Source organism: Vidua macroura, chromosome 7, assembly GCF_024509145.1.
Source record: "Vidua macroura isolate BioBank_ID:100142 chromosome 7, ASM2450914v1, whole genome shotgun sequence".
Lineage (NCBI taxonomy): Eukaryota > Metazoa > Chordata > Aves > Passeriformes > Viduidae > Vidua > Vidua macroura.
The window spans coordinates 28,531,761-28,545,973 of NC_071577.1; the positions used below are offsets into that span (position 1 = coordinate 28,531,761).

Consider the following 14,213-nt stretch of genomic DNA (forward strand, 5'->3'; position numbering starts at 1 on the left):
TGTGTATAATAACTTGTTTATATTCTGTCTCTAAAGAGCTGGAATGCAAAGCCAAACCTACCTGTCCTAACAGCAGTTCCTTCTGCGCCAGTCTTAGTGGAAATAGAAAACCTCCCAAGGAGCCCAGGGGCCAGCCAGCAAGATAAGAAGTGGTATGTTAAGCTTTGCTGGGAAATGAATTCTGATTACTTATGCATGATTCAAGTAGCTTTTCCTTTATCTGTACTTAAATAAGCTGCCATCCTTGTATCTCTAATGTAAGTTGACAATCAAATTAGGAATGATGCAGCTGATTTCTTCCTATGAATTGTGTGTGGAGAGGTGAGGACAACAGGCTTAGTCACTGCCAACCAAAAGAAAATTTCTTCGGGGCTAAAGGAATTAAGGAGGAGTAGAATTTTCAAGTTTTGGAGAGAGTTGGGTCCTTCTCATTTGCTATAAGCTTGTAACCCTTTGTTTGGTATCATGGGGTCCAAGGACTTAACTTTGATCCTTAGGATAATACAGAACTTTGTAAGCTGGTATCCTTGTGAATTGTCTTTTGAACTTTCTGAAATAGGCAAGCTGACTTTTCTCATGAGCTTGTGTAGAATGGGAGCTTGGGGAAAATGACACAAGCTGAAGATACGAGCTTTGATTTTGTATAATCAGAGTATTTGTTTTATGGATTAGATGCATCTCAAAATGAAGAGGATTTGTTTGAAGATAGATAAGTGTACATGTCATTTATCTCTTCTTAAACTAATTCTATATTGCAAAGTTATTTTCAAACCAAAACTGGCATATATCAATGCAGTACTTGTGCACAGATCATTTTAATATCTTTGGCTTCTCATGCCTATGGCTTGTTCAAGAAGGGAAATTCTGGCTTCTGCCAAACTCATCAGGAGCAGTCATGGTAGAATGGAGTGACACCAAAGCTCTTATCTTAAGCAGTTTCAACCCTCAAGAAAAAGGATCTTTCTCCCATTGTCAGGCATATGAATCTGTTTTGCTTCAGTATCTCTTACAAGTAGATGATATCTGTTTCTAACAGTGCTGTGACAAATGTGATTTTGTAAACTGTATTAATTTAAAGACTTTTAATACTATCAGTTTTGAATGATAAAGGGGATGGTAATTCTGCTTTGAGTTGCATTTTATTGACATTTCAATCAGAACATATGATGATAAATGCTGTTTTTCTTTCTTTTGCCCTTGATTTATCTAGTATCTGAAATCTGTGCTTGTCTATGGTGGGATCCTGTTGATCGCTCGATTCCTTCCATGGTGGTGGGTGAAAGGTGGTGGCATCTTTATTCTTCAGCATTTTCAATATGGTTTTATTTTTATTCTTTTGGCCTAACTGCAAGATGAGTGCTAGTCACCTGTATTTCCTTTGGTGGAAATGTTTGACTTGGCTTCAGACCAGCTCTTCTTGGGTACCTGATTTGTGCTAATGTTCCTGCTCATGTTTGCAAGGCTGCTGCTGCTTACTGAAATCCTGCTGCTTTGGTTCTGAAGCAGACAGGGCTCTATAGCCACTCAGTTTTGGGTTTGTTATGCCTGTTTTTAGCATTGAGAACTTGAGCCTGTCTGTTTTAACGTTGTCCAGGAATCTCAGCTTACATGCCAGCTGCTGCAAGATGTAGTGTTTGTATAGAAGAATGGGAATGAATGGGAAATACACCTGCATGTAACCCAAAACAATGTGTCCTAAAGAAAACAAGCAACTGATGCATTTTAATTGAGAGTGCATTGCTTCTACTGTGTCTGTGTTACATTTCTTTGAGACATTGTTAGTGAAAGTAGTTGTCTTCTGGTTTTGCTGTATTCACTGGAAACAGTATTGCCTGTACCCAGGGCAAATCCAGCTGTAGAAAAAAGACAACAGTTCAGAGCTGAGTCAGGAATTGAGCTACATTCTGGTTTCCTAGATGGGAAGTGGGGTTAGGTTAATGGAATTGCCAGAACATATATATTTATTGCTGGGGGCTGTGACTTGGCTATTGTGCCTGCAAGGGTGTCTCCCTACTGCTAACAAGACCTCCTTTCAACTGCTACTGTCTTTAATTGGCCTGTTTCTGCATGAATTATCTTTGCTTTCTGTCAGAAAAATAGTCTTCCTTTAGAGAGAGCTTGCCAAAGATTGTTGAGAACACCAAAATTATCTGGACTGTGGATTTTGTGGATAGTTAGATTGAAGGGGTTTAGAAGTAAGGTCCCGACCTCCTGGATTTCTGTACTCTGCTTGGCAGATGCCTCTATTGGCTACTTTGCAGCTTAGATCCCTTCCTAATGTCAATGTTTCCTTTAATTTAAAATGTTAATGCTGCAACTGCCAACAGCAATTTTGCCAGATTGTAGAAAGTACGTGCCAGATACAAAGGGTTTTATTATTTCTGGGTTTATGGTTTTGTTTGGATTTTTTTTTTACTTCATTTCTATAAAATTGTCAGTACAGGAAAGCTGTACTGGTCTGCAGGATCTGAAAATGGTCTGGAATATTAGTTGTGAGTCTGGAAAACGTAAAACATGATCAGTGTCTTTCTAAGTTTAGTCTTTCCCCAAGAAGCTCTTCTTTTGCGAAGTTAGGACAGCAGACAGAGATTTAATAGTTACTTCCTTATTATGGGATAAGTAGGGAAGTAGGGGTTTTTTTTTTTGCTATTGGATGTAGCCTGCCCTTAACCACATCCATGACAGAAATGGTAAAATAGAGGAATGAACTGTTGGGGATTGGAGCCCTCAGTATTCATGGGTCACTTCCTCAGTGTATTTCACAAAACCCAAAATTCTGTATTTACACATGGGTAATCTTTGCATAAATCCTGTTTCTTTTCTAAAGGAGGACTATCCCCAAATGTTAATCATTTACCACTGTGAATCCTGCATACTTTTCTGCTTGCCTGCCTTAATATGTGTGATCTTCCAACTCAGCTGTCTGCTTAGCTCTTCTGGAACATGAGAAGGTGGAATTTGAGCTGAAGGCCATCTGACCCTTCGATGTGAACAGTAACAGTCCTTCCACTTTGTTTAGATTCAGCTCATTAAATCGAAGCTTTTACATTAAACTGAAGGAATACCTTTGTTTGAGGAATTTCCTTACTTGAGTAGTTTATGAAGTGCTTTTTATTATAAAGCACTTGTTTGATGTATGACTGTACCTTTTATCAGCCTCTCCTAAAACATAGCAGTGAAGGACCCTAGTGCTACACAGACAACAGTTAACAGATCATTGTCCATTTTAAACTATTTTAAAATTTGGCTTTTTTCAGTTAATTGCTTATCCCTATGGCTTTGGAAATGTTTGTGCCTAAAGCCTTCCAGGGGCTCCTGCATAATAATATTTTTCAAAAGACTGAATAAAGCGATGAGTGTTCTCCCTTGCACCTCTTTCTAGCTTTTGGAGGACTTCATACCAACCGTGGCAAAGAGTGGCCATAACTGTGCACAGCATTTCTGTGGATTTGATTTTAGGAACTCAAAATTTAAAATTTACAAACCATTATGCTTTCATATGCAAAATTAGAAAGTGAGGTCTTAGTTTGTGTTGTGACCTTTTATAAAATGGTTCTTTTCCAGCTAAATTTCTATGTTCATGCAAGTTATAGCTGCAGACAACTTCTTCAATAGTATTAATCCCTTAGTCACCTAAATTGTGGATGATTCATTTGCTCTACTGTTTGCTCCTGCACAGTAATGTTCATTTTTTCTGAGCTTCTATTTTCTTCTTTTTTTTTTTAATTTACTTTAGAATCTGCACTTTCCAGTCACTTTGAAAACTGGTATTGCTATAGATGTTTGCTTCAGGTGTACATTTAGACCTGCCACTTAAACTTGTTTTCTGCAAATAAAACGTACTGTATGCTTGAGGTCTGTTCCTCATTCACATTATTTTCTCACATCTGTAAAATGCACATGATTCTTGCTTAGTTCTGTGAAGTGTTTTGAAATATAAAGTGCTTTACATTTGGGAAGTGTAAGCAACATATACATGAGAGCTTAACTCGTTGATTTGGACTTGTACAGAAACGTGCGCGATGCTGTGCAGAAAGGGGTTTATTTGGCAGTGTCATCATGTGCACGTGTACTTGCATGCCTCTTCCCTTCAGTATTCACCTTCCAGGAATGCCCCTTTTCCTTGTCTTTTCGCATCAATCTTCTTGTCCTCACCTTTGCTTTACTTTTCCACCCTCTTCCTCCTCCGTGCCCGTTGACTAATTTTGCGCCTCCCGCTCCCCACCGCTCCAGGCCCCCCGACGCCGCCGGCCGCTGTCAGCGTGGTGGAGCCGCGTGGGAGGCGTGGGCCCCGCCGAGGAGCCGCGCCACGGACGGACAGTGCCCCGCGTTCGTCCACGAGCGCAACGCCAGGAACGCGGGGCTGCACGGCGCTGCCGCTGCCTGCGCTCTGCAAGCCACCATGACCGCTCTGTGACTGTGGGCCTGCCGGGGCTCGGGACTGCTTCCCGGCACAGGCTGGGAAATCGCCTCCTGAGCTCCCTCTGGCATAAGGACAACGGACCTGGAGCTGACTGTAGAGGGGCAGAAGCTTTTATTACAAAGGCTCTGCAGATCGTGCTGTTGGTATTGAGTCTTTAAAGAAAAATTACATATAGATCAGAAGCCACACATCACTCTTACTTTAAAAACAGCATATATCTATCTATGTGTGCATATAGATAGATATGTTTTAAAATTGTGTTAAAGGTTTCCTTAATGACTGAAAGATTCATTTTTTTAGCTGGGTTTGAGAGCCATGCAGGAAGTCACATTTGTTATAAAACTGCATGTGCAACTAGTGGGTTATAATATGGTTTCAAAAATCTAAGAGAAATAGAGGATGTAACTGGCCCTTCTTTTGAACCATGGTCATGTAAAAATATCTCAGATATGTCATTGATCTGAAAACCAACCTTTTTTTCCCTCAATAAGACCTCTTCTGAGAACTATTGTTTGGAAATGGAATAGAATTATTTTCAATTTTTAAAAAATAAATTTAGCAGAACTGTCAAAAAGGGGAAGAGTATTTTTTTTAATAATTTTTTGCTTTTTACATTTTTTCTTTTTTTGCTTTTCTGGTCCAGTTGAAAAGAAACAGAAAGATTTCCTGACAAACACCAGTCCTACCATATGAGTCACAAGGTTAATTGTTAAGTCAGAGGTTAAGACTCCAGCTTCATGGATCATTGGTGTTCTTGGGGTCCTTTAACAACATGAAGAACAAACCTTTACCCTTGAACACGCTGTGTTTTCTTGTGTTTTCTGAAGTTTTTTGCTTTTAAATTGCAATATTCTTTTCTTATTTAAAAAAAGGGTGGAAAAGTTGTAACAGAGGGCTTTTAAAGTTAATTTCTATGTAGCTTTTAGGATAAAGGAGTTGTTTGAATGATTTTCAAATTATTTCACTGTACTTCAAATTGCCACAGAGGCCAGAAATAAAAAGACATTGTTTTCAGATATCCAGACCTGAAGAACCAAGAAGTAAATGTCAGCGAGGACATAATATTGCCTGAGATATTTTGGCTTCCTCACCCCCACATCTGATGGGGGGAAAGAGTTTGCTAATGAAATATGAGTCTTTATTTTACAACACTGCTTTAAAAAAAAATATGAGCAAGCTGTAAACTAAAGATCTGTGACACCTACCAAGCTGATTGGAAAAATCTCTTGTGCTCTTTTTAGTTTTAGGTTTGGAGTGGTGCATGTTGTAAACTTCTGGAGTGAAGCAAACCCATTTGTTTTTTTTCATATTTATAAAGTTGCATGAGAATATGCAAACAAAAATAAGATGTTCAATTTTACAATATTGTGTAATGTCTGTGTAGTTGAGGGAGAAAAAAACCAAGATTGCTCACACCACTTGTAACTGAGAGCTTTGTCAGTCACATTATGCGTGGAATGCTGTGTGGTACATATTTATACCAATATATGGCCAGGCAAAAAGAAGGAGTAATTCATTAGCTACTCCCTTAACTGTGTGAGCTCCTGAGCATGTAATGACTTCTTAATGGGTTGACAAACCTTTACATGCATTACAACCCTTCATTATTCCTATATTCATAATTATTTATGTGGCTTGAACTCCTGGTATCCTTTATCAGCATTTCCCAGAGAATTTTTCTTAAAATATGATGGTAGAAATAGATTTGAAGGCATAAAGCCCAGCACTTACTACTATGCAAAGTTCAAAATATCCCTTTATATGTGGGTAAATGCAGGTGTGTGGAAGGGTAATGCCTGTTCAATTCCTGATGAGTGGGAGCTGACTGTGGTAGAAGCCCTACTTTTCCTGGGAAGTCTTGGACAATTTCCCTTATGGTTGGTGTGCCAGTTCATCAGTACTTTATAAGAGGTGTCAGAAATTCTGTGCATTGATTCAAGGTTTTGTGCTTTTTGCTTTTGTGGTTGGGCCATTTATGAAGCCTGCCTGGTAGTCTTCCTCCTGGTGCTCTGAAGAGGGTGAAGAGTCTGGGAGACTTCAAAGGTTTTGCTGCTCTTTGGAGAACTCATGCCTGCAAATTCCAATGGCTGAGGGTCCCCCAAGTATGACTTTCCTCTTATTGACTGCCTATTTCAGGTGGCTCAGGAGGTGTTTCAGTGGGTGTGAAGGCAAGATGGGGTCAATTCCTACTTGAATCTTATGAGGCTTCCTTGAGTTTATCTAAAATTCATTTTGTTTCCCTGAGGCCCTGTCCTGATGTGGGGTGAAGCTGCAGGGACTCATCCTGGTTGTCTGTGCTATCTCAGCCAGGTCTCCATCCCAGGGCACAAATGGCAGTGAGGTTTTTTACAAACTTTGACCATCTCAGTGTAAGTAGTACACAGCTTTTGGATAGTGCACAGCTTTTGGAGCACACTAGACACTGTGTGTGCTGTTTGAGAATGTTGCCAGATATGAAGACTGCCCTTATCTGTAGTAGGCAAGTTTTTGAATCAACTCTCTTGTCTGTCTAGTAAATGTTACTGTAGTAGTCATGAGGAGGAAAAGTGTAATGCAATTATCCTAGCAATTAAGGAAGAAAATCTTCATTTTTCATGTGTTTTCTCTTACAATACTAAGAAAAGGAGTGGGAAATTCAAGCACAAGAAGTGTTATTGGTGCTCTACATCATCTGTGTGATGTGGAGTTCATAGCAGCTTATGTGACGCGCGGCCGTACTTATGCCAAGTTCCTTCAACTGCATGCTGTAGGTAAAATCTGAACTTCTTAAAATAGTGGTCATATTAAAGATTGGAGACTATTTACCAAAAATTGTCAGAAAATAGGAAGAAAACTGTTCTCTCAATATGAAGATTATAAAACATTTTGACTCATGTATCAGCAAAGTAAGGTGTGGATTCAGTCTCACATTCCTTGTTGCCTTAACTGGAAGAGCATCTCTTCCTGTCTATTAGTTCTAACAATTAAATCTCTGTATCCATTATTGCCTCTCTGCAAGACTGTGTGCTGATTGCCTTTTCCCATTAGTGGTGCAGAGAGAGGCTGCACAGGAAGTTGAAAAATTTTCCCTATATTTGCTTTGCTAGTAGCTTCTTATTCCACTGCTTCAAGAGAATCAAGCCAGTGGCCTCAATTTGCCTCACAGCAATTAATTGACTTAAAATTATTCTTACATTATTAGCACTAGAACAGTGATAGCCTGTAATCTGATTCAGAGGTATATATTTAACACTGAAAGAGTTCTTTGTGTGCTTGAGCTGAAGGGGAAGGAGTTTTTTCCTGCAGCCTCTGTAGTGACAACAGGGGCATTGCTTCCAGGTTCCAGGGGCTGGAGGGGGACATGAGGCACTAACCTGGTAGTGGTAAGGGAAAAACTGGTCTAAACTGTCAAGTAGAAAACATCTCTTGTCTGTGCTTAAGGGTAGGTTCTGTTCTGTTGTGGTGGGTATGGGCTTGATATCATTGTTCTCATATTTGGGACAGGACTTGCAAAAGGGATTGATAGATTTTTCTTCTTAAATCTATATTGCAGCCAAACTGTGATTGTTGATTGAGAGTGATTGTTGATTGAACTGGGGAGCAGTAGAGCTGCAGTTGTGTGCACAGGCTGTCTGATTAACCATTGCATTGTGCAGCAGTGGTTTCTGTGTTTGTTAGTTTGTTGTTAGAATAGCTTTAGCTGCTCCCAAGCTTTAGAGAAATGTATGAGATTCCTGACTCTTGCTCAACATAAACATTGTAATATCATTTTTGTTTTTATAATTGTTTTTCCTTGTTCATTGAAAATAGAGCTCATAGGGCAAAATTAAATGGAGACATTTCCATCAGAAACCAAGAGAGGTGAAACAAATGATCCTGACAGGGTACAGAGTACATGCTGTGGTTCATTTAAAACACTGTGACTGCTAAGGTTTCATTCACAGCTCTGCCTAAGTTAACAGAACTGAAACTGGTTCTAGGTATGCCTGACCGTAAGTGTCAGAGCAGTCCTGTGCAGTGCACCCTTTTGCCCTCTGTTCTGCTTACCAGTGTGGGGTGAAGTGCTGCAAAACACCTTTTTGTGATACCAAGTTCCCTCCCCCTAACTTTTCTTTTTCTCTTGTAAAAATCCTAAAGGGTTCCTTAAGTTTGTTAGAAAAACTTCAGATGTTTGTTCCAAAGAGTGTATTTCATGGATAAAAAACTTCCCTTCTTTTCTCTTCACTTTTTCCACTGCTATGTGATGACACAGAGGCAATGTGGACCTGTTCTGTTATGAAGTCTCTTATACAGATATGAAATGTTCCCTTTTTTCATGTTTCTTAAGCTCACTGAAAGCCAGTGTGTGTTAGTTACCTGAAACAGTTTTTGTAGATTGTGGCTGGTCAGCAGAAGACATCTTGAAACAAGAGATTGCATGTGTTAAAGCTTTTTTTTGTTACAGGAAGAGTGGTAACAGAATTGTGCATCTCTCTGCCCATCTTTCTGCCTTTGCAGCATACCTCTTGTTGATTTGCTAGACAGCACAGAGTTGCCAGAAACTTGTGTGGATGATGCCTTGGGCCGTCCAGTTGTTGGCTTGGCAACAGGAGATTCAGAAGAGGCTATTAGCTGCCCTCCTCCTGGCACAAAGGAAACTGCTGCAGACAAAGCAGACTCTGATCGTAAGCAAACTGATAGATTTTTCTATGTTATCATGTGTGAGATCAAGATTAAATAATTGGTTGATACGAGATTGTTTCCTTACAAAAAATGCAGAATTGTTTTAGGAAGCTCCCTTAGATTATATACATAAGGACAGTTTCACCTATTACTGGAACAGCAAGGAGGGAGATACAAGTGAAAAGTCAGTTCTTCATTGGATGTGACTTTGTCCACAAAGACAGTAAAGTGCAACCATCTAGGCAATTAACTCTGTGTTCGCTGGCTCACTGTGAGGATGGCTGGCTAAATGAGCTGCCAGGAGTGCAGAGTGTTCTCATTTGGTGCACACAGTCTGCAGGCTTGAAATTTGCACCAAAGCTGGAGCAAGTAGATTCCCCCATCCCTGTGCTTTTTTGCACAACTTCAAAATTATGTAATTAGTATTCAGGAATAATGCAAGTTACAAGTCAAATAACTCCACGGTAACATTAGGAAGATGATCTATTTTTTGTCTTTTTCAGTATATGAAGACCCATTCCTAAAGCTGAAACAACTGGAGACAGAGCACAGCAGCCCCGTGCCAACTGAGCGTCCCAATGTAAACATAAACGTGCAGGTAACTGGCCTTCATTCCCCTGCTATGGTCCTGAATTTTGTTCAGATCATTCTGAAAAGCCTTGCCTTGCTCTGTTTGCAAGACTTCTAAGATGATGAGTGAGTAATACTGGGGAAAGGAAATACTAATGCTTTATGATATATAAACCTGTGTGTGACAAAGCAGTGAGATAAAAATGGGGGCAGAGGTGCATGTGTGCAGACTTGCAGCCTGGTGAGATTTTCCAAAATCAGTGGGAGTAAAAGGCATAAATGCTTGAAATGTTTCTCAGTTGTATTTATCTGTAGGTTACTACCTGCATGGTGTTGGGTAGTTCACCCTCTTTTTGGAAGGGCTGAGCTGCTTTCCTGGCAGTTTTCAATTCCAAGAAAGTTGTTCTGATGTTTTGTTTTGAGTCAGGTTTGCTGATGATCCATCCCTCCTGTCAAGTAGCCAGTTTGTACCTGCTCTCTGATGTAAGTGTTAGTGCTCTGTGTTTACACAAAGAGGAGTGATGTGGTTTGATTTATTGCTCTCAAATCTCTCTGAGCAAGTCAGGCTGCACTTCACGAGCAGCTGAGCCAAAGTACAAGCCTGAATGCCCTGAATGGGGTGAGGGCTCTCTTCTCCCTCCTTCCTCTTCACTTTTTCTTCCCCAGCTTCCCTCTCTCACCACCAGGAATCATTGCAGGTTTCAGTGAACAAATATATCTACAAACTGCCTTTGTTTTGAACTTTTTGTTGAGGTTCTGGGTTTCTTTAGGTTTTTAGTTTGCTCTTTAGCTTGGTAAATAGTGAGTTAAATAGGTTCAGGGAAGGGGTCAAAGAAATGCCAGGGCCATAGTGAAAATAAGTAGTGCTGCTAGATGGGATGGAGAGGCCAGAATCCTCCCTTAGAACAGCAGTGAACTTTGATAAATTCACTGGTTATCACACAACTGCCCCCTGACAGGATATTCTTCTGGGTTTTTTTAATGAGCTTTAAAAAATGAAATTTAATTTTCCATTACTCTGCTTTCTCTGATGCAAAAGCTTTGGGAGATTTTTGTGTTTTGAGCAAGCAGAGAGAGTGAAACACCTGACAGTGTTATCTCTGTTTAGATTACCCTCCCTTGCAGGGAGGCCCGAGGATTTATCTCACTTTGAGTGAAGCAGCTATGATTTTTCTTGCTCCCTCAATAGTAACAGGAACCAGGTGCCAGGAGAGGTGTTTAACAGTGTGTGTTTGAGCTAAGCCCACTCCTAAGCGTGTGTTTTCCACCTCCATGTGAGAGAAGGCTGCTGGTGTGGGTGGTGCTGCAGGCTGCTTGGCTCCTGTCCCCTTTAAGGGCTGCCTGGTGCACCTCTCTGCTTGGTGAGTGCATTACAAAGATTACCAGGTCTCTAAGAAGATTAGTCAGTAGACTGTAGGTTCTGTTATGCTGAAACACTGCTTCTACATAAACTAAAGCAAATGAACACAGTTGATTTAAGAATATTTTAGCTGTTGAGCTCCACTTTAGTTCAGACAGAGAGGAGAAGAACATTTAATTGGTTCATTGAAGAGAATGGCCCGAACCTGTTTCAGAGGTTTTTAAATTGTGGCTGATTTTTAATAAGCAAGCTAAGATTCCTGTAATGAGCTAAACAAACAGCTGCCAATACAGAGCAGTCACAGTCATCCAGCTGCTGTCACATAAGGTGCTGAGTAACTTTAGAGGTTACAGATGCTGGGAGGACAGTAATCTGATTAGAGAGCAAGAACATTTGCATAACAAAGAATTATGGATCAACAGTATGCCAATAGGTAGGTAAAACACAGTTCAGCTTTCAAGAAGGAACTGCAAATTACTTTAGGAAAATATAAGAGTAGATCACTGGAGATTGGTAGAAGAGATAGAATAAAACTTTTCTGCCTATGATGTAGTTTACCAAAAAGTCACTTGAGAGTGTGTGTTTAAAAAAGATAGACAAAGATTAGAGACTCTGCATACTTTAAATTCCCAATGCTTCAGATTGCCAAGACATGTAGGTTACAGTAGCACCAAATGAGCACACCCTTCAGAGAGGAAGGTTAATGGTTTGGAAACCAGTCCTGAAAAGAGTGACCTAAAAGTCACTATTAAAAATACTTTGTTTCCTGCCTTTGAAGGCTGCTTTAGAAAACATAGAAGCTTTCATTTATGGTGTTTGTTATAAAATGTACCTGTGGGCTCTTCTCCTCTACTTACTTTTCTTCTTAATCTGTTAGTAAAAGAAGTGTTTGTGCTATCCTCTTCCGGCAGAATTGTATGGGACTGCAATGTATCCACTAAAAGCTTGCAATAAGTTTAGATCCTGGAGCTTGCTATTATTTCAGAGGGAATGCAGTATTTCAGCATTCTCTCTGAACATGTGTGATTAGAAATTTCAGCACATGCAGAAACTGTTACAGTACATAAGAGGTTTGGTAAAATGCATTGGGAGAAAGTGTCATCTTTCTACTCCTGAAGGCAGAGCTGCATCCTGAACTTCATGGCACTGTTATATGCCAACTCACTTCAGCTTTGTTAATTAAAAATCTTTAACTGTTTTCCATCAGGGGATACAGATAGCCTGACAGTCATCTTTATGTAATTCTATACTTGCAATCAATCAATCCTGATTGATTTCTTTGATAGGGAAATATTTATCTAGCTTCCCCTGTTCTTCTAGAGAAAAAGAGGAAGCGAGGGAATGAATGGCTTCATTCTTCTCTGCTGCTCACTGCCAAAATCTGTTGCGATGGAAGAATGCGACTTTGTCCTTTCCCAGCTTTCACTAGTGCAGTGACCAGATCTGACAAAGAGAGCAAATAGCTTTAAACACACCAACGCTCTGCTTTCATCAGCTTCTGAAGGGAAATGAACAATAAAGGTTCACCCTGTTTGCCCGTCTTCAAAGCCTGCTCCCAAGTCAGAAATACAAGGACACGAGGGTTTACTTTTTCTGAATTTGGTGTGATCTCTGAATACATGGAAGTTGGTTCAAAATGTACCTGCATTAGGCTCCATCTTCCTGCATAAAGTGAACAGAGCTCAAAAGCACAAAGGGTTGGGATCACATGCCTTGTTTACTGCCTTTAATCTTTCCTTGCCTTTTTGCATCAATGCCTAGCTCCATGTTTTGATTGAAGAACACAGTACAAGTGTAGTTGGTCTAGTCCATGGAAACAACAGACATTCCTAATGAGCTGGAATAATGACAAACCCCAGCAGCTTTACTGTTTTGTGTGAACACCTGAAATGTCTTGTAAATTAGACATCTGGAGGCATTAGCAGGTGCCAGATGCTTTTCCCCCTAGCTACATGCTTTTTTCATTAAAAAAACCTGTAAGACACCTATGCTTTTTTCAAGTGCAAAATAAGGTTGAAAAAAATGGATCATTAATATTGAGGGCAATACTTCCTTGGTGGTATGAAATTTGTGCTCTACTGAATTAAAATATTCTGTATTAGAACTAAGCTGTTTCAAAAGTAAGGGAGTCTAATCATTAATAGACTAGAGTGACCTAATTAAATTGATTTTTCAGGTGGAGGAAGCTAAGAGGAAGGTAAACAAGCACCAGTGTACTGATGTGCTCAGTTAAAATAATCAGATTTACTGTATTAGTGGAATAATGCATTCAAAATGCTGTGCAGGTAGTGTCACACATGGCATCTACTGCAGTCAGGTCCAGTAAAGACTTAAAGATTATCACAGTGGGTGCTGCAGCTGTACAAATAATAATAATTTAGTTGTAATTATTCCTTTTGGCAATACCAGCAGCTTCTCTAAAATAAAAGTACTTAAAAGTACTGTTGGTCCTCATAGCTTTTTATGTTGACAGTGACCCTTGGATATTTCGTGAAGTTCATTGCTGACTGGGTCAAAATTTGAAAATGGATTCTCCTCTAGATAGTCTCCTAAGATCCTGTTTGGATATCCCAAAAGGTGCTTTAGAGGGAGACAAAAAAAAGGAAATGTTTTTCCCCTCTCTAAAGAGTAAATTACTATAAGTTCTCAGCAGTGTCTCCAGAGAATTTAGAAATCTGAGAGTGGATGGAGATCTGTGGAGGGACAGGTGTTCACCTCTTTTTAACTCCTCTGTTCTGCTCTTCTCTTTGCAATGGCTTCATTCCTCCTGGGCACACTGCAGTTGGTGCAGGTGGGAGTGCAGCAGGATTGTCCCTGCTCCGGGCAGTCCTGCAGCACTTGCCTCCTGGGAACAGCCTGCTCTAGACCATGGCATATGGTGAGGAAAGCAGGACTCTGTCTCCCCCTGCTGAGTCATACCCTCAGACGGAAGGTCAGAGGGTTTAGTTTTCACTCAGCTAATTACCTTCTGCCACTAATCAAATAGCAATTAGTAGATTGAATGCTTAATTAACATTTCATAATTAAGAAATGAAATTCTCATCATGAAATATACTGTAGTGAAAGGTATCTCCTTTTTACTTCTCTTCATTGTGTATCTGGCTGCCAGTTTGCTCTGATATAATCAGTGGTGGGAGAGGTAGTTACCAGCACATTAATTAAACTCTTGGTCTAACTTATAAGTGGATTTTAAATTAAAAATCTTCCCAACTTGCATTT

The 14,213-nt window shown here is 40.0% G+C and overlaps 1 protein-coding gene across 9 annotated transcripts in view; it reads left to right on the forward strand.

Annotated features, from left to right (window-relative positions):
- Positions 1–14,213, forward strand: part of EPB41L5 (erythrocyte membrane protein band 4.1 like 5) — a 54,854-nt gene that overhangs the window by 29,077 nt on the left and 11,564 nt on the right. For all 9 annotated transcript variants that reach the window (XR_008437878.1, XR_008437879.1, XM_053982455.1 and 6 more), the window contains exons 16-18: positions 37–152; positions 8,900–9,066; positions 9,568–9,662. Coding sequence is in view for 7 of the 9 variants with exons in the window: in XM_053982455.1 (XP_053838430.1) it covers positions 37–152; positions 8,900–9,066; positions 9,568–9,662 (378 nt within the window). In the remaining 2 variants the exon portion in view is untranslated. The remainder of the gene's footprint in view (positions 1–36; positions 153–8,899; positions 9,067–9,567; positions 9,663–14,213) is intronic.